Source organism: Centrocercus urophasianus, unplaced genomic scaffold, assembly GCF_019232065.1.
Source record: "Centrocercus urophasianus isolate 14NV4802_14NV808 unplaced genomic scaffold, USGS_Curo_1.0 seq_42, whole genome shotgun sequence".
Taxonomy (NCBI): domain Eukaryota; kingdom Metazoa; phylum Chordata; class Aves; order Galliformes; family Phasianidae; genus Centrocercus; species Centrocercus urophasianus.
In genome coordinates this window covers 1010647-1030194 of record NW_024885000.1, presented here as the reverse complement: position 1 = coordinate 1030194, position 19548 = coordinate 1010647, and the positions used below count along the sequence as shown (strand labels likewise).

The following is a 19548-nucleotide window of genomic DNA, read 5'->3' as shown; positions in this document are numbered from 1 at the left end:
CAGGAGGGGTGCGGAGTCCCTGGGTGCCATGGGACGCACGGGGGGGGCGGGGGGTGACAGTAAAATCATGAGGGTTTGGGGCACGGCGTTGGGTTTGGTGCAGGGGGGTTTGGTTTCGCACATGCAGGAGAACTGCCTGAGCTGTGCTGCGTTCTTTACGTGTTCGAAGTGACCATAAATTCCAGCTCGGGGTCTGTCTCGCTCAGAACAGATTTTTCCTGCTTTTGCCGGTGCAGACAACCCACACCAAGAGCACTGCGTGTTCCCACTCTGCTCCACACGGCAGCAATGTGGGGAGGAGAAGGGGCCACGTCCCTGTGCTGATCCCTGTCAATTTTGGGGTGGAGGTTGGAGCAGAGGGTTCTGATTTGTCCCTTGGGGCTCAGAGCATCCCTGCTCCCCCTGAAATGCCACGGGATGCTGCGTGCCACTGCAGCGCACCCAATGGCTCTCTGTGCTCCAGGAGAGCCTTCTGCTCTCACCTTGCACATCTGTGCAACCAGGGTGGGTGTTCGGGTGGAAAGGGGTAAACTGGGGTTTGCCCCACTCCCCTATGGGGTCCCGCATGTGGCTGAGCGTGGCACCAAGCTGCACCCCTCAAGGGTTAACCCCACTCGGGCTGTTCAAACACCTCCAGCTGAGGTAAGCACGCAGCCTGTTTGTTCAGGTAAATAAGGAAGGAATTGGATATAATGGGCCAAGGAGGCATTTGCTGAGCGCGTCCCCATCGCACACCTCCTCCGTCCCTCAGCCACCTCTCCCTGTGCCCCATCCGTGCCCCCACCCCATACGGTGCCCACTGGCAGCCCATGCTTCGGAGCCTGTGAGCCGGGTGGGTGCTGTGGGGCACCGTCCCCACTGGGGCACTGCGCTTGGGGCCATGCCCACCCCAGGCACTGAGCCGAGCGGTGCGGGGTCAGCTCTTCCCACCCACTGCTGGGACCGATGCTGCTGCTGAGCCCCTTGAAGGTAAGAGCCTTACAGCCGTCCCTGTGGACCCTCCTGCCATCCCCTGTAGGTTGGTGCCGGTTGGGGTGGGTGTGGGGTTGTCTGCTGTGGTCATTTCATCCCGTTGCTCTCAGGTCAGCTGGGGGCACAACCATCCCCTGCTGCGTGTTCCAGGTGCTCCTCGGGGGGTTATCACCCAAAATCAAGCGTGGTTTGCAAGACCCCAACCTGCTCTATGGAGATGGTGTGGTTTGGGTTCCCCATGAGAGCGCGGAGCAGTTGGGTCCCATAATGAAGATGCTGTGTCCTTGGGGGCAGCTGGGCACCCTGTTACCAGAGCAGCGCCTTCTTAGGGCCGCTACGTTTCTCTGGATTTCTGCTGTGTTTTTTCCCTGAGCGCTCGAGGCACATTGGCTCCAGGTTGGATTTTTATGGTTCTGCTCGGTTAGTGAAACACAAACAGCGCTCGGCTGCCAAATCCCCCACAATACGGCCGTTCTCGCGGGCAGGGATCTGCCTGCTATAAATAGGGGCTCCCTGGCCCTGCATGGGGAACACCAAGCTCTGCTGCTCACCTGGGGGACGCCGAGCACTGAGGCTTTGCTCAGGACACCATTGGGTTGTGCCCGTCCCCACCCCACTGCTGTTAGCGCATGGCTGGGGCAGCCTGACCTGGGGTTTGGGACACACAGCCCAGCTGTCAGCCCCCATGCAGGTAATGGGGGGGTTTAGGGAGGGTGACAAAAGGCTGGGGGCAGCTTTGGGACCTGGGTGGGCTGCATCCCTCCTGTGCACTGGGTTTGTCCCATTGTGGGACTGCAACCCCGTAGCGGGACCCCTGGCATTTCTGTATCTGCCCCACGTCCCCAGCTATGGGGGGGGTCTTAGGGCATTGTCATGTGAGGTTTGGGGGCTCTCACGTTGTGTGCTGTCTGCTGCTGGAAGAAACTGGGGACAAACCCCCCAAATCCCTGATAGCAACAGGTTTGGGGGCAGAAAGGATTTTGCTGGATCTCCATCCTCTTCGAGCTGTCGCTTTGGGATTGGAGAGTAAAAGGGTGTCCTGCTGGCAGTAGGGATGTGTGGGGTGGATCTGGATCACAGCACGGCCCCATCGCAGTGCTCGGGTCGGGGGGGGAGGGGGGCACACAGCCCGGCCCCACTCCCCTCACTGCCTGGGGGGGGGGGCGGTGGCTGGGAAGCACCTGTGGATTCAGGACCGTCCGGGTGCCCCATGCCTGGCACAACCTGTTCCACAGCGGCTTAGGAGTAATTAACGGCCCCATTGTTCGAGGGTCGGAGGGGGGGGGGGAGGGATTTTTTATTTATGTTTAATTTCCCTTGTTTGAAAGGCCGATCCCAGCGGAGGTGTCACTGCGCACAGCCGGGCGGTGCTTGCCAGCGTTGCTCCGGGGCATTTCGGTGTTCCCATCGCTCACAGCTCCGTTCCCCAGATAGGGCTGAGACCGGCACGGTTGGGCCGTACCTTACGGTGATGCACCTCCGGTTTTCTAGGGAAAAGCAACAAGGGAGAGGGAAGGGGGAAAAAAGGCACCCGAAGCTGCGAGCAAACAGTTCCCACCCAGGGAAGGCAAACAGCGGCCCCCGCCCTGCGAGTACAACGTGGTGCTTGGGTGGTTGCACTGGGGCCACGTTCCCAAACGTCCCAGTCCTCCCTGTGCCCATCTGGAGGGCTGGCAGAGGAGGGGGAGGGCAGAGCGTTGGGGATCCCTCCTGTTGTGCTGCTGGAGCCGAGCAGCTGTCGCCGCGTCCCTTTGTGCTGCAGCAGCGTGGGGCTGCATGGAAGGCGGATCTGCTAAAGCTCTTCTTTTCATCCACAGCAGATAAAGGGGAGGCTTGGGAGCAGGTGCCATCGCTCAGGGAAACTGCTGGGAGAGGGGGGAGGCAGCCCCTTTCTCCTTCTCCTCATCATCGCTGCCTTCTCTCAGTGCCCGGTGCCAGGTCCCACGCAACCATGGGGCTCTGCCACCCCTGACAGCAGGACTTGGCTGGTGCTCGTGGCTGGTGCCCAGTAGGGCTCTTCCTGATGTTGTGTGAGCATCCCACAGTGCTGGGAGCAAATCTACTCCCAGGCTGAGCGGCGCTGTGCAGCTCAGTGCTGCCCCTTCCCCTCATCCCCATCCCCTCACAGAGCACCGGTCCCTGGATCCCTCTCCTGGAGCTCTCAGTGGATGGAGCCATGCTGTGGGGTTGCCGCATGAGGCTCATCCTCCTGAGCCCTCAGTGGATGGGGAAGGACAGATGGGAGCAGCTTTTATTGCAATGGAGTGAAGGGAAAGTTGTCTTCCAGGGGTGGCCAAAGCCATTTGGCCCAGGGGAGCCACCCCCGGTTGCCCCCGCTGCTGGGATGCACTCAGCTGATGCTCTCCATGCACATCTCAGGGTTTAGGCATCCCACGTCCCACATGCGGGGGCTTTGGGGGCTCAGCCTCACCCAGGACTCCCCAGTGCCCCATAACCAGACTCCATCTCCCACCCCAAAACCGGGACCATCCGCATCACAACCCTAAGCCAACATTCCTCCGAAGGCTCCCCGGGCTCCGTGCTTCTCTTTGTAGGATTTTCCCCCTCTAACAGGCTTAGCACTGCTTTGTGCCTGAGCCTCTCCTCCCTCCCCATCCCAGGTCTGAGCACTGGAAGCATGGGCAGCCCCAGCCCCCCCAGCACCCCTTTCTGCCTGCACTACTTCGACATGCTCTACTCGGAGGACGTCGCGTGGGCTGCCAAAGGGATGGGGGAGACCTCCCAGAGCGGCGTCCCAGGGGGGCGAGGGGAGGTGAAGAAGGAGCCGGAGCAGTGCCCCATCATCGACAGCCAAGGTTTGGGGCTGGGGGGCGATGGGGAGCTGCAGGGGGGGCTGCCCTTGGAGGAGCACTCGCTGGAGCAGATGCAGAGCATGGTGGTGGGCGAAGTGCTGAAGGACATCGAGACGGCGTGCAAGCTGCTCAACATTGCTGCAGGTGGGTGCATGCAGATCTCCTCTTCCCCCCAAAAAAAGAAACGTATAAAATGCCCCCAAACCCAGGATCACTCCAGACCCCCGAAAATGGCCCCAAAGCTTTTAAATATTCCCAAAAATACTGCAGAACTGCCCCAAAGTGCCCCGTGTGCTTTGATACCCCCAAAAGACCCTGAGCCACCCAGAATGCCCCCAACCCCCTTTAACACCACCAGAAGATCCAAACACACTCTGAGATACCCAAACTGCCCTAAGCAGCCCCCCCCCTCCCCCCCAAATACCCCCAGATCCCAAAATCTGCCAGGAAACTCCAAGTGCCCCAAAACATTTGGATGTGCCCTGAAACAGAATGTCCTAAATGCTCTGAAACCATTCTGATACCCTAAGGCTGCCCCAAAAGTGCCCAACCTACCCCCAAACCTCCTGCAAGGCTCCTTAAATGCCCCCCCAAAACCCCTCAAAATGAGGAGAAAAGGACTCGCTCATCCTCCCCACTCTTGGCCCCACGGGGGTGGACGACCTCAGGGTACCCCTGGCCCTATGGGGTGACGCTGCTCTCACTGCCCCCAACCCCAGACCCCGCAGACTGGAGCCCTGGCAACGTGCAGAAGTGGATCCTATGGACGGAGCACCAATACCGACTGCCGCAGCTCGGGAAGTCCTTCCAGGAGCTGTCAGGGAAGGAGCTGTGCGCCATGTCGGAGGAGCAGTTCTGCCAACGCTCGCCCGTCTGCGGCGATGTCCTGCATGCACACCTGGACATCTGGAAGTCGGGTACGTGTGGGGCCGGGGGGAGCGCGGAGCTGCAGGTTGGGCTCCCTCTGACCGCCCGCTCCCCAATTTCCAGCTGCGTGGATGAAGGAAAAAGCTGCCCCGGGGGATGTGAGATACTGCGGTGAGTTCTGCGTGGCTTTGCCGGGGTTCTGACCTTCGTTTCAGCCCCAGATGCAAGCATGGGGTATGGGGGGGCTTCATGCATCCCTATGGGGCAGCTGAGGGTTGGACTCCGCTGTTCTCCCTGCTGCCTCCTGCCCCAACCCCAGGGCAACCAGGTTGATGATCAACCACCCCCCACCTCCCTGTGCAGGGGGTGACAGCGGATGGGCAGACAGCGAGGTGGACTCATCCTGCGCCGGGCAGCCCATCCACCTCTGGCAGTTCCTGAAGGAGCTGCTGCTGAAACCCCACAACTACGGACGCTTCATCCGTTGGCTCAACAAGGAGAAAGGTGGGCGGACACTCCTGGGGTCAGGGGAAGGGTCCGTAGGGGGGTCACCCCAAACTTCCCATCCCCGCTCCCCCCACGTAGGGATCTTCAAGATCGAGGACTCGGCGCAGGTGGCGCGACTGTGGGGCATCCGGAAGAACCGCCCAGCCATGAACTACGACAAACTGAGCCGCTCCATCCGGCAGTACTACAAGAAGGGCATCATCCGCAAACCCGACATCTCGCAGCGCCTCGTCTACCAGTTTGTGCACCCGCTCTGAGGGACTGAGCCTCGGGGGCGTGGGGGACTCTCACTGCCCTCCACGACCTCATCATCGTCTTCCAGCGCTTTAGGACCGTGGTTGGGGTCATCCCTGTGGACCGTAGGGACCCTTCTGTCCCCAGAGCCCGTACTTGGAGTGGGGATGAGCTCAGAGAGCATGGCTTTGTCCCAGCTCCAGGGCCAGGACAATGCATGGTGTGGATTTGGGGGCTGGAGGCTGCAAAGAGGGACACGGAAATGACAGACAATGTGTTGAGGAGCTGAGGGGGGGCTGCCTGCAGTCTTGGGATCGATGGTGAGAGCGTGCTCGGGGTCACCAGGGCTGCAGCTGGGGACCTGCTGTCCCCATACACTGCCCTCCCTTCTCTACAGCCCTGGGCATCACCAGGACATGCCCCCCCCATAGGAGACCCCAATAACTCTATGGCATCACCTGCCCCAGCACAGGGAGCACCCTGCCCTTGTGCCACCACTGGGCTGGGATTTGGGGTCGTTCCCCCTTCTTGCCAGCAAACCCTTGAGCTGCAACAGAGCTGCCCCGGATGAACCCCCAGAACAGCTCTTGGATGTCGGGGATGGAGCCATCCAAATATGGGGTGCAGCGGTGGGACCCCACTCCATCCCTTCCTCCTGGGCACGGGACGGGGATGGGGAACAAAGCTGGGCTCACGGCACAAACGAGGACAATGGCCCTGGCTGTGGGTCAGGCACTGTGGGGCCAGGCATGTTGGCTTCACCCTGTGGGGTGAGCATAAGGGAGGGGGAGGTGGGAGGGAGCTGGGGCACCCACCCCCATCTGCTATGGGTTCGCACCACACAAAGACACGAGGCCCCGGGACAGATGCATCCCCCATCCCTCTGCAAATATGGGGGGGTCCCACCTCAAATCCCACCTCATGGCTGAGGATGTGCGCTGTGCACAGGGAGGGACTGCACAACGTGGGACCTCAGCAGCAACCATTGAGCCGCACCCCCAGCCCTGGGCACGGGGACCCCCGGAATCCCCCAGCCCTCATCCTCAGCACGGTGCTCTCTGCTGGGTTTGGGATTCCCCTTCGCCTGTCCTGTTCCTTAGAGAAAGAGACACAGCTCTGCCATTCCCCTCTGGACACAGAACTGGGGGATGGTGGGAACTGCACATTTCACAAAGCTCTGGGCCACCCGGCGATGTCCACCTTGTATATTACAGTCGTTATTTGTTTGATTTTCTTCATGGTTTTGCCTGGCGGTGAGTTGTGCTTTAGGTTCAGGTGGAGAGGGCAGAAGGGAGACCTGAATCCCTGCGAAAAAAAATGATTCATGCTCATGTTTCTGCCTGTACCTCCACTGAACTGCCCTTGTCCTGCTGCTGCTCGCCGTGGGCACAGGGGCAGCACTGCAGGGTCAGCCCCAAACCCTGCTGCGTACATAAGGGAAAATCACTTTTCTTCCCCCCTCTCCCCCTTTGTCCACCCCCATTGCTCACAGCTGCTGCTGTTTCCCAGGGCTGCTTGGGACAGGGGCTGGTGACCCACACGTTGCACCTCCCGTGGGTTTGGGTTTGTAGGAAGTCTCTGCACGCCGTGCCAGAACCTCAGGGCTTTCCCACCTCTCACTTTCCCCAGTATAGCTCAGGATCCCATTGCCTTCACTGGGAATGCTCTCCACCTGGTTTATCTCAGATCCCCCTGAGGGCTTTGCAAGGCTTTGCCCCATGGCTTGGCCCATCCCACAGGGTGTGCTCCCCTTCCCACAGCCCCCCAGCACGATCCACAGCTCCCTGTGCCATTTCCCAGCTGACCCCAAAGGCAGCGAGCCCCATTCCTGCAGCACCCAGTGCTGCATCCTGGGGCTGCAGAGGGCACGGGGGGTGGGGGGGAGGTGGGGATTTTGGCACTCACCCCACATCGAGGTCCATAACCCCAAGGGCAGAGCGGGATCTGCACACACAACCCCAAACCCAGACCCGGAGGATGCGCACAGAGGTCGGTTATTTTCGCTTGCTGCTTTAGTTGTTGTATCCACGGTCATTACAATCACAATATATATATATTATATATATACTTCTTAAATTACACAATCAATGTACAAAAACCGGGGTGCATTGCTGAGACGGGCGGTCGGGGTTTGTTAATCTGACTTTTTGTGTGGGTTGTTGTTTTTTCTTTTTCCCATTCGTGTGCCGGGCAGGAGGGGCGCAGTGCCCACACGCTGCCCCCGGAGGAGCGCTGCGTCCCTGGAGCCAAACAATTCGCAAAGCCGAAGGAGGGTGGGAAAGAAATAAACGGTGATGAGCTGTAGGGAAGTGCGTGGGCAGTGAGGAGGGCAGGGGGGTGGGGGCTATGTGGGAGCACCCATGGGTGCTGGGGGGCTGAGCTCTACGCATAGTGCGGGTGAAGGAACGGAGCGAGCGCGGCTGCAGTTTCTCTCCCCCTGCAGGACCTCCGGAAGGGGTCAGAGGACAACCTCCCAGCAGCACCCAGAGGGTCCCCACTCTCTCCCAGTTTGGCTGCGTGGGGCTGTGGTGGGGTCCTTGGCCAAGAAGAGACATTTTGGGATGTGCTTCGCCCTCACTGAGCGCTGCTCCCTGCAGAGCACCCAGGGCGCAGCTCTGGGCGGAGAGGAGGAGGAGCAAGATGGAGAGGTGCCACCACGCTCCGTGGTGGGGCTGCTCCTCTTCCCCCCCGATGGGGAGAGGTGGCTGTGGGGCAGGAGGGGACGTCTGTGCCCTTCCTTTTGGGATGGAGGAGGAATCGGAGCAGAGAACGTGAAAACATTATAAAATAAAAGGTGCAAAACCCCATTGCCTCTTTTTCTTTTCAGAGAGGGGCGAATCAGGTTGGTCCCAGGAGACCAGCGCCGTGCGTTTCGGAACAGTTCCAGCCAATCAGAAGGCGGCTCATGAGTTCAGTATCTTTAAAAACCAACCAAGGAGGAGCTGTCGCTGGTTGGGCTTTAAGATCTTGAGGTATCGGATTTTCGCTGGGAAAAATCAGCTAGCGCGGAACGGACGGCGTCGTCTTTCGCTTCACGTTATCTTAGAAGAAGAAAAAAGCGACTATGCAAAATACTCTTCGGAGACAACTCTTAAAAAAATAAAAGCTCGGTCGGAAAATATGTCTGAATCTCTAAGAGGGAGGAGTGACGGAGCAGACGGAGCGACGGCGGTGGGCTGGCGGAGAATGGAGACAACGGAGGGCGGGTTGATCTGCAGACGGCGACGAGGAGCACAGCACAAGACTCAGATTGCCTCCACGTAGTTGGCGGGGTACAGCCCCAGCTGCCCGTTGTCCAAGCGCCCTTTGCACCATCCCTGCTCGTCTTCTTCACCCAGCTTGGTTAGCTCGTCCCCTGGAGGACAAGGGAGGAAGGGAGAGCTTGCTGTTGGAGCGTCCTCTGGGGTGTGGGGTTCGTGCTGAGTGAGGTTTGCAGGGCATGAATGCAAAGAGTGTCCTATGATTCCTCCTGTGCCCCATCCCTCCCATCCCACCCAGTGTCGTGCCTTCCCATCTCAGTGTGACGGGCTGAAGGTTGGACTTGGAGGGCTCTTCCAACCTTAATGATTCTCTCTGCCAAAGAGCTTGGGCAACTCTGACACGATTTAGTGGATTTTCCACCCAAAAGGGGAATCGCGCGTGGGACATCCCATCACCTGCTTTGAAGCTGAGCTCGTCCTGCTCCTGCCCATCGTAGTCGTACAGCGCCCGCACCCGCACGCCTTTCCCTGCCGAGTCCTCATCAAAGGGGTTGGTTCCACCGTTGGCCTCGCTGGCATTGAAGGAGTTGCTGCCCTCGTCGTCGGACCACTCGGCGCTGTAGGTCTGCCCGCGGTCGTGGCTGCTGACGCTGGGATGAGAGGGAGAGAAGATTTGGGATGGGCAGGCACCCCGAGCCGGGGGGCTTCCCAAGATGCAGCAAGCAGGACCCCAGCTAACAGCACTGCCCATGGGAGGATGGAGCAGGTCTGCCACAAGGACGTCTCATCCGCCCCAAGGTGACAGCAGGAGTGTTTGCACAGGCAAATCCCATGCGTTCCCCAGTGCTAGGAGCAGGCTGCAGCACCCCGATGGCACTCACCTCCCGCGCTCTCCTGCTGACGCCCCGCTCTCGCCCGTGCTGCTGGCATTGGTCAGAGTCACCCCTTCACCCTTCTTCATCTTCTCCTTGCGCGTTATCGTGTGCGTCAGGTCCGGGTTCCACTCCTGGAGGCACAAGGCATGAGGCTCTCAGCACTCAGCCGTTGGGACGTGGGTCCCAATCACAGGGGGGGCTGAGCCTCACCTCAAACTGGGGCCAGTTCATGGGCATGCCAGGGCCACTGGTGCTGCGGAACCACCGGAGATCCTCCTGAGCATCTGAGAGGCGGATGGTCTGCTCCAGCTCCCGGTAGACGTTGGCGTAGCTGTGGGAAGAGGGGTGCCATGGGGGTGGATCCACAGGATGGGGGTGGGATGGTGGGATGGGGAGGTTCAGGTTGGATGTTAGGAAAAATTTATTCGCGGAAAGAGCGGTGATGCAGTGGCCCTGGAAGTGGTGGTGTCACCATCCCCAGAGATGGACCATGAAGATGTGGCACTGAGGGACGTGGTTAGAAGGCTTAATGGGGGTAGGTTGGTGTTGGACTTGGTGATCTTGGTTGTCTTTTCCAGCCTGAGTGATTCCGTGATTCTATGCTACAATGCCCATTTTGTGCCACCTCCAGAGGCACTGGGGAACACCGCTCTGGTGCCACTCAGTGACCATCGTGTTGATCAGAGCCCACTCCCTGGTACTGCAGGGGATGGGAAGCACCTGGTCCTTCAGGGCAGCACAGGGAGACCTCACATGGGTGCTTTCTGCCCAGACAGCAGGGAGACCACCTACCTGCTGCTCTCAGCCAAGTTCAGGTGCCTCTTGATATCCAGAAGCACCTCCTTGAGGAAGTTGAGCCTCTTCTCCTCAAACTGCTGGCACTGCTCAAAGACCTGCTCCATGCTCTCCATGTACTGTGGGGTGCACTTGTTCAGCTCATCCAGAACCTTCTCGTACTTCTCCTGAGTCTGCAGGGTACACGAGGTGCCTGGTTACACCTTGAGCCCCCCGGATCCCTCACAGAGCCAGGCTGACCCTTGGATCTCCATGCTGGGGAGCCCTACTTGAGCTAGGAGCCTCCATAGGGAAAAACGAGGATGCAGGAGAGATCTTGCCCCAGTGAGAAGGTAAAATCTCTGCTATTCTCGCACTCACTACTGCCTGTAACCTTTTTGTACACATAACCAGAGACAGGGAAATGGGGATAAACGGGGATGACAAAGTGGTGGTGTCCATTTCCACTGCCCTGTGCTGCATGAGCCCACAGCAGGGGCAGCAGTGGAGCTGCACCACAGTGCTGATGGCTCGCACCTTTTGCACATCCTGCTTGCACTTTTCCACTTTGTCCTGGAGCTTCTTCTGCTGCTCGGGGGTGTTGGACTGGTCTGCTTTGCTGTTGGCTTCCCGGGTCATTGCCAGCTTCTCCTCCTTGCAGGCCAGGTGGTAAGCTTTCTTGGCTGTCTCCAGCTACGAGGAGAAGAGAGGATGGATGTGGGATTAACAAGGACACCACACAACCACGATCAGCTCCTACCCTGCCCCTCTGCCTGCAGAAATGTGATATCCAGCTTGGATGTAGAGCTGGGGTTGGGACAAGGCATGGCCATGCCGTGGTTCTCCTCTCACCTCCTTGAGCTTCTTGGCCCAGGGTTTCTGCGCTTTCCGGAAGCCATCCTCAGCCTCCTTGGCCTCCTTGAAGCCCCCCATGATCTGCTTGTGGTAGGCGTCCTTCTGCCAGTTCTTCACCTTCTCAAAGTCGTCATTCAGCAGGCTGTTCTTCACGTCCTGGTGCAGCTCGCTCACCTTGTCCGCCTCCGTCATGATGGCACCCCACGCCCTCTCCAGGCTGCCATACTGGGGGCCTGGGGGTGTAGGGGATGGGTGAGCACCCCCACGCAGCTCAGACCCCCCCCATGGCATCCAGGTGTCCCACTACCTTTCTCAATGAGCTGCCTCCACCTCTTGGACCAGTCAGTGAGCTGCTGGGCGTAGGACTTCTCAATCTTGGCCCTCTCGTGCACACAGTTCATGAGGTCATTGCAGAGCCGGTGTCCGTCATCAATCCGCTTCACCGTGCGCTTGTAGTTCCCCACCTGGGTCGGGGACATCGATGGGGATGGGAGCAGGGATGGGGATGGGGACAGGGATAGATGGGGATAGAGCCATGACCATGGAAGCCATGGTGGGATGCACAGATGGAGCTTTCGCTCCGGGTCTTAAGGCCACCTCCTTTTGGCCCGCTCTGACTGTAAGTGCTGGTAGGGCAGGACCTCCTGCAGGCCCCCCCCCAGCCACCGCAGCAGGGACCCCAGCGCTGGGCTGGTTTCAGAAGGCAAGGGTGCAGTGCCAGGTGGTGACAGCAAACCAGGACATCGCAGGGACAGGGTTTGGCGAGGGCTCACCTCCCAGAAGCTGTCGGTCGTCTCCTCGGCGGCTGCTGCCGACTCGTCGTAGGAACCCGACATGGCTCCTGGCACGGCCGCGGCCGTCAGTGCGGGCGCTCGGGGGCTCTCGGGCAAGCAGCAGCCTCATGCACTGTGGAGAGCAGAGGGGTCAGGGTGGGCAGCAGGGACCCCATTCCCGTCCCCATCCCCGTCAGAATTCCCATCCCCATCATCTCCATCCCCATCTCCTGCAGTGCTGCAGAGCGAGCATCCAGCTGCAGGGGATGGGGACAGTGCCCTTTCTGTCTCCCTTCCTACGTCCCCCGTATCTCCCCCTAAGGTGCCATCCAAAATCCAAACCCTCTGCAGGCAGCCAAGCCCTGCTCGAGCCCCAGGATTTCTTATGCAATGTCTGGTCAGGCAGAGCTGCCGCAGAGCCACCAAAACCCTAAGGCTGCTCTGCTGGGGTGGAGAAACGCAGGGAGAAACACGGGGAGCAACACGGGGAGCCCTTACCCAGGGGGGGCCCTGGCCCAGCAGCTGCGCATCCTCAGGGGGCCGTGGAGTGGGGGGAGCACAGCTCAGAGAAATTCTCGTCCTGATATTCCAGCCTAATCCGTCCTGATCTACAGAAAAACGGCATCCCCGGAGCGTCACGTGGGGGCTGCTGCATGGCTTAACCCTTCGCTGCTCCGTGCGGAGCTGCGTGTGGGGCTGGGGGATGTGGAGGTGGGGCTGGTGGATGGGCATCGCATGGGGACCTGGGGATGGGGTCGGTGGGTGGGCAATTCACAGGGATGGTGAGGGGACTGTGAACATCACAGTGACAGTGGGACACTGCTCCCCACAGGATGTGCTGGGCTTGCCCTGCGTGGCATCTGCCACCAGCATGGGGACAACACAGCCACAAACCACACAGAAGTGCTGGGGTGGGGGGATACAGATGTGATCCCCACACACCATCGCAGCCAGAGATGCAACGGGAGACCCAGACACCTGGGCCACATCCCACACCCAGGATAGGGCGGTGGCATGGGGTGCACCCATGGGATGCAGGGTCTTGCTCCATCTGTGCGCACATCGGGCCCCATTGGGATGGGGCATGGAGGAACGAGTGCTGAAATGGTTACTGGTGCGCCACGGCCAGGCTCGCTGTGCTGGAACTAACAGGGCCTCGCAGGGATTTAGTGATATAACCAAGAAACCCACCAATCCCTGCCCGTCCTCCCCAGCCAGTTAAAAATAAATGTGTGACTGTCCCTCGCTCCGCCGCAGAGATGCAGATGGATGGGGAGCGCGGCGGTGCGGAGCGCGGCCAGCACTGTCCCCTGCAGCCCATGGCGTGCAGCACCCACCCACGTGCATGGGGTGCCTGCATCACAGCCCCCACCTCCCTGCACACCCGCAGCGTGCCCCGAGGTGTTGAGATTTGTTCACACCTTGGCTTTGGCTCTGAGTTTTGTCACGGATGCAGGGCAAAGGCAACCTCAGGGGAACATCGCAAGGCGATGATGGGGATGCAGGGGAGGGTGCCATGGGACCCACAGGCATGGAGATCCCCAGGCCGTGGGGTGCTGCAAGGTTTTGCTGCAGCTCAGCATTTGGTGCTGTTATTTGGGTTTGAACTGCAGCTTTGGGTTTTGTTTTTTTTTTTTTTCCCAGCAAATGCTGCTGCCTTGTTGCTGCTCTCCTGCCATGCACCCGGACAAACAAACATGCATGCAGGCAGACATGCATGCGCTTGAGTGTGTGTGTGCCCTCCGTGCAGCCAGACCTGTGTTCGATGCCCACCACCCAGGGCTGCAGCACAGCTCCCACCATCCCCTCCACTGCAGCCCATCACTTTGCATTGAGGCGGCTGGCGCTGATGCCCGGCGGCTGAGCATGGTGTGGGCGAGCTGCCAGCCCCAGCTGGGTGCTGTCACTCAGGAACCCTGAGCAGAGGGGCTCTGCTTCACTGCCCTGAACCACCCCAAAGCCACCAGAGGGTTTTGCAAGCTGCAGCAGTGAAGTTTGTCTGAGCTCACACCCCTGCAGACGCTGGCGTGTCCTTGGGTTGCTCCCGCAGCCTCAGGTCCCCCTGCACCTCTCCATCCTCCCCAGCAGACTGCTCAGTGCAGAGCTCATCTCTTGAGACACAGCTCCTGCTGCTACAGTGGGTCCCTGTCCCTGTGCAGGGGGGCTGGGATGCAGGTGCTGACCCCACGCAGGCAGGAGGTGCTGCAGTGCAGAGGGCTGGCACTGCTGCTGCTGCGGGCACAGGAGCTGGGAATCCCCACAGCTGCACAGGAGGGTGCTGCTTGAACCAGTCTGCACCCCCCATGCTGGAAATGGGGACAGAGAGGGTGGCATCACACAATCACATTCACCATTAGTGGGTTTGCTACAGCCACTGAGCAGAGCAGCAGATGGGAGTGCACTGCTTCACCTTTGCTGCAGCATCACCTCTGAGCCTGTAGGCCATGGAGCGGTGCCCCGAGTTGTGCATCAGGTCGAGGTGCAGTGGCAGCTGTCTGCATGTGTCCCCATGCTGCTACCTGCACGTGGGGCTGGGAGGGGCTGCAAAGCTTCCCAGTGTAGGGGTTTTTTTTGCTGCAGAGCCCTTTGCCACAGCAGGACTGCAGCAGATGAACTGCAAGGAGGGGAGCAGAGCGTGGATGGAACTCATGTCCCTGTCCCCATCCTTCCCCAAGGTTTGGGTTTGTGACAAAGCAGGAGACAGATCTGAGCCCTGCTGTGGGGCTGAGAGCGATGCCATGCCAGGATTAGCCTTGGTGCCAAACCCTCCTGCAAACCATCCCAGCCCCAGTGCAGCCCCAGGACCTCATCTGCAGGAGCACGTGAGCAGGGCAGGATGCAATCTGCTGCGTGCTGTTCTCTTGTAGCTCCTTGGTGGCTCCCAGCAGGGCCATCAGTACAGCAGAGCAATCCTGGCAATTCAAAATGAGCCAATTGTCTGAGCTGGTTTTATTGCAATTAAACGCAGAGTCCTGGCTTGTCGAAAAACACCTTCTGAGGAGCTATAATGTGAAATAGGTGCCGCATTTTGGTTTCCTTCTGCAAGCACATGAGGCCGAGGGTGAGTATAGGGCTGTACTGGGAGGGATTCAGGCTGCATTTCAGCAGCCCCACTTTGCGTGCTCGGCTGCAGGAAGCTGATTTCCTCACCTCTATTGCTGCTAATTGCAGATGGTGGGCGCAGCACCGGTTGCCCCAATGCCACCATGATGCAATGCCATGTGAAAACCACTCCAGCTGAAGACAAATGGACTCAGAACAGCAGCGCCAAGAGCAGGGTCTCACCTCATGCACCCCCATAGCACCAAGGAGCAGTATCCCAGCACGGGTATGAGCACCTCGTGCTGCTCCTGCCGTGGCAAAGCACGGTGGATGAGATACCCCAGCACAACGGCAGGTCCATGTGCAAAGCCAGCATGCTCTCCACGATGCTTTACTGGAAGGGAAATGACATGCTGCTGGCTGCCCTCCCCATGCCCCAGAACCAGAACTGGGGTTCCTCTGCGTGCTCCTGGCACAGGGAATGAGATGCAGTTTCCTCCCCCACAAAGGAGCAGCGACCCCTGTGGGATAGAGGAGATGGGGATGGGGGCAGTGGGAAGTGGTGAGGTGGGGGCTGCACTTTGGGGGTGGTGACAGTGTGACAGTGGTGACAGTGGCCTGGGGAGATGTGGGCACCTGGCGAGGCGCCTGGGGTCTCCCCCCAACCCCAAGCTTCCCTATGGGGCTCGGAGAGTTCTGGGCAGTGGGTGCTGCTGATTCCTACTGGCAGCTGGAGGTGAGCAGAGCCCCAGGCTCAGGGCTGAGCAGCATGGAGAGGCGTGAGCGATCCAGGGAATGCCTGGCTGTGTGTCCACCCCACCAATTATCAAACTGAGTTAAAGCCTGAAGGGAGGTGAGCCTGGGTCTTTCCAAGCCATAGGCTAAGCTTGAGAACAGCTCATTGCAGGGCTGTGTCCCATTTCCCCCAGCAAAACCACTGTGGCTGGATTGGGAACCCTGGGGCAAACAGCCCAACCCTGCCCAGGCGTGGGGCTCAGGAGGCCTTCGTACACAGGGTGCTTCTGTGTGGGGTTTCAGACACGGCAGTGCTGTGGGGCTGGTTTGGGGATAATGCACACAGTGGCAGCACATCCTTGGGGCGATGCATGGTAATGGTGGGAAGCTTCTGAGAGGTGCTCTGTGCAGGATGTGCCCGTGGCAGTGCCTTGTCCCAGTCCATGGGCAGCAGGGATGGGTTGGGGGGTCCAGAGAGCAGATCTGCAGCTTCCTGGAACATTTGCAAAGGAGGTTCATTGGTCCAGGAATGCTACAAGAGCCCCGTGTCCCATATGATGACAGCAGGGTGCCCATCTGGCTGGGATGGGGCTGCGTGCTGCCAATGCTGCCACGTTGCAGCACCAGGGCGACGCTTTTTGCTCCAAGACCTGGCAGCAATCAGCTTGACATTTTGTGTGCTCTGCAGAAATATTCCTCCTCCCCTCCCCAGCATTATCTCCCTCAGCACGCAGGACACCCATCAAAGTCTTCTAAGGGATTTTACAAGCATTGCTCAGATTTCTGGAAGTATGCATGGCATTTGCAGATAACACAAGCGTTTCTCTCCGGGGGAGCTTGCAGCCAGCACAGGTACAACGGATGTGCCAGGAATGTGGATAGACACCAGCAGGGTGCAGAGATCTGGAGCAGGATTGTCAGCCCCATAATGTGCTCAGGCCTGGGGAAGGGAAAACTGCTCTGAGCCTCAGCTGCTGGGGTTCCAACTCGCCTTGCAGCTCTGCAGCTCTTCTCAGTCTGCCTTCTTAGCTCGCTGCTGTAAACAAGGATGCTCTGACTCTTGAGTAGGGATTTTTGCAGTCCCAGGAGTGGGGTTTAGATGGAAATCCAAATATGTGTTTTGCAATTAAGCCGAGAAGTGCTGGAGGATGTGGGGGTGCTTCCATATTAGGAAGGGGGGAGGCAGAGCACTGTGTGCTTGGGGGGGGGCCCATCCCCTGCCTCTCGGCGAGTCCAGGGCTGGCAGTGACAGGAGGGGAATGGGGCTGCCATGGAGCCACCAGGTGCCTGGGGTTTGGCTGTCAGTGGTGGGGGAAGAGGCCTGGGGTGGGGGTGGGGGGCTCAGTGAGGGGCTAGGACACGCAGACGCCGGGGGGAAGGCAACAAAAGGAGGGGTTCAACAACAGGGTGAGGTGTTCATCTGGGCAAGGAGACAGCGATGGTGGGGATAACACAAGTCCTCTCCCCTCCAGACCATTGCAGCAGCCAGGGAAACTGAGGCATACCCGTGGCAGCAGCAGGGTCACAGCCTCAGCACCCTCACGGACACACAGGGGGACTGAAGGTCACGTGTGCATCCCCCCAGCTCACAGAAAGGATTGGGTACACGATACCCTGCCCTGGGGGGTGAACATAAACCGGTTCCTCGCAACACCCCCCCTGCACCCCCTCATGCACACCAGGCACCCCAAGCATCCCGCAGCCCCATCCACGGGGAGGGGACCCGGCTGTCCCCTGTCCCCCCCCCAGGCTCCCTGCAGTGAAGCACCGCAGGGGCTGCCGCTTACCTGGGCAGGGCTGTAGGGGCCGCAGGGGGGCTCGGTGGGACGGGCGCGCTGCGTTGCGCTGCGCTCAGCACCAGCCGGGCAGCAGCACCGTGCACGGCCGCGGGAGCGCGCCCAGCCTGCAGCCTCCTGTCGTCAAGGCAACCGGGGATGGAGCCGATGCTTAAAAGGTTGCAAAAACCATCCGGGGAGGATGTGGGGAACCCCCCCAAACATGTACATGCCTTGGCATCGGGTTTCTTAGGTACAAGGAAGGGCAGGTGTTCGCTGTGCCTTGTGCGCACACCTGGGGTTACAGGGTGCTCAGCACCCACTTGCCACAGACCAGTGCAGGGTGATGTGCTGCAGCACTGCTCTTGGGGCTCAGCGGGTGCTGGGCTGTGGGAGGCAGCACACGGCAGCAAGGTGTGCCCAGGTGTCCGGCCCCATTGATGCTGCAGGGCTCCAGCAGGGCTGGGAACAGGTTCTTATCACCCTTTGGCTGTGCTGCAACGTGGCTCTGGGGAAGCTCCCAAGGAGCTCTGTCCTTGGGATCCTCGTGCACTAGGTGCAGGGCAGCAGGACAGGACGGAGCAGAGATCTCTCTCCACTCCTCCCCCTGGCGCAGTGGGGAGGGTTTCATGGCCGAGCTCTTGTAGAAACAAACACCACAAAACACCTTTGGAGAGGCATCTGGTGCTGCCTCCCTGCCAAATGTGCCAGCTGGGAAGGAGCTGGTGCAAGAGCTATATAGAAGCATGGGATGGGGCTGGGGAAAGGGCAAAGCAGCTGCACCCCATAAGCTGCTGCACACCATAAGCTGCTGCTGGAAGGCCATGGAACCAGGCAGTGCCCATCTGCTGCCTCCTCCCAAACCCCAAGGCTTGTGCCTGGGCATTTATCCTGGGGTTCCACATCCGTGAGCCCTATGGGGAGCAGCAGCCTGGAGCCAGGGTACTGACAGGCTCTCCCACACTCCATTGCTTGCATTTTCCCCCAGCTCAGGGTGATGTCAGGGAAATTCAAAGCTGGCAGGAGACGAGAGGCTTGGGCTGAGTAACTGAAGCCGCCCACAGGAGCTGCAGTAATGAGGCTGTCTGGTTGTCGGGCTGCAGCTGCCCAGATCAGGTTGCCCACAGAATGCAACCTGCTCCCATGAGGCTCAGCCCAGCTCAGCTTTCCCCTAATGAGTGCCTTCCATTCCTTAATGAAGCTTGGTGGGGCTCTGTGTGCCATCTGAGCACGTCTTCCCACCTCTTAGCAGGCCAGAAAGGCCCTGAAATATTTCAGGGCTGGCTGCGCTGGCAGCAGGGGAGAAGGCAATGCAAGACCCAGGTGAAATAATGCTGCCCCAGCACAGAACAGGAGTGGGCTCAGGCTTCTGCAGCATCGTGTGGTCTTTGCTCTTTGCCATTTCAGGGTGCTGAACCACTGGGTGCTGCAGGTTAAACATGCAGTGGTGCTCTGACACCTGCTTTTGGGCAACACCGTCATCTTTGTGTGCAATGAGCTGGCAGTTCTCAGCACAGGTTCTAACCAGGGGCTGTACCAGCTGCCCCAAGCCCTGGCAGCATCTGGGCACAGGGAGCAAACGCTCTTGGCATTACACACTGAGGGGTGACAAATGCTCCTAGGAGACGATGGGGAGCATCTCAGTGGTGGGGGATTCCAGTGCCCAGCCCTTGTCACCTGTGACACATGGAGCACTGCCTCCACGCTGCAGAGCCCCAGCAGTGAGTGCCAGCTGGCTCCTGTGGCAAAGACACGGCCGTGACAAACCTTCCCCCAGTGGGCACCACCCAGCGGTCACTATTTCCTGCAATAACTCATTTCCCCCTCAATAAAATGAGTTTCCCCGTGGGAAGCGGCGGCCAATATTGACAGGAAATTAACCTTGATTTATATGGCTACTTGGCACTCTGAAATTAAGATTCTTTGAGCACCGCGGTGAACTGAAAGCAAATCATCCCCGACTGGGCTGGTGGCTGCCAGCATCCTGCCCATGCAGCCCAGGGCGAGGGGGGTCCCTCTGGATCACTGATGCTCTGCAGCAAGTGCTGCATTTTGGGCTGGGCTGGGCAGAAATGCCATGTGCTGCCAGCACTGTCAGCCTGCAAGGCACGAGTGCTGATCTTTGC

General features: G+C 59.5%; 2 protein-coding genes across 3 annotated transcripts in view; one reads left to right on the top strand and one right to left on the bottom strand.

Annotated features, from left to right (window-relative positions):
* The first annotated feature begins 731 nt into the window (after positions 1–731).
* On the top strand, positions 732–6724 carry SPDEF (SAM pointed domain containing ETS transcription factor). The gene is made up of 6 exons (XM_042833678.1): positions 732–969; positions 3594–3929; positions 4505–4702; positions 4776–4823; positions 5016–5156; positions 5238–6724. Exons 2-6 carry the CDS (start codon positions 3611–3613, stop codon positions 5414–5416), a joined length of 885 nt encoding a protein of 294 aa, XP_042689612.1. The 5' UTR covers positions 732–969; positions 3594–3610; the 3' UTR covers positions 5417–6724.
* Positions 6725–7396: 672 nt separating this feature from the next.
* PACSIN1 (protein kinase C and casein kinase substrate in neurons 1) overlaps positions 7397–19548 on the bottom strand; it is a 14877-nt gene continuing 2725 nt past the window's right edge. Inside the window, exons 2-10 of one of the 2 annotated variants that reach the window (XM_042833677.1) lie at positions 11871–12003; positions 11405–11561; positions 11095–11330; positions 10780–10935; positions 10261–10436; positions 9679–9799; positions 9475–9599; positions 9050–9243; positions 7397–8748 (exon numbers count right to left, since the gene is read on the bottom strand). In XM_042833677.1, the coding sequence (XP_042689611.1) occupies positions 8639–8748; positions 9050–9243; positions 9475–9599; positions 9679–9799; positions 10261–10436; positions 10780–10935; positions 11095–11330; positions 11405–11561; positions 11871–11933 (1338 nt within the window). In that variant the 5' untranslated portion in view covers positions 11934–12003 and the 3' untranslated portion in view covers positions 7397–8638. Of the gene's footprint in view, positions 8749–9049; positions 9244–9474; positions 9600–9678; positions 9800–10260; positions 10437–10779; positions 10936–11094; positions 11331–11404; positions 11562–11870; positions 12018–19548 lie in introns of those variants that run through there. The other variant, XM_042833676.1, reaches the window with a different exon arrangement.

Excerpts from the sequence above, each read along its gene's own strand:
- SPDEF (XM_042833678.1), top strand. The coding sequence starts at position 3,611 with ATGGGCAGCCCCAGCCCCCCCAGCACCCCTTTCTGCCTGCACTACTTC. Across the intron at positions 4,703-4,775 it reads CCTGGACATCTGGAAGTCGG|CTGCGTGGATGAAGGAAAAA; the intron begins GTACGTGTGGGG and ends CCCAATTTCCAG. Across the intron at positions 4,824-5,015 it reads GGGGGATGTGAGATACTGCG|GGGGTGACAGCGGATGGGCA; the intron begins GTGAGTTCTGCG and ends CTCCCTGTGCAG.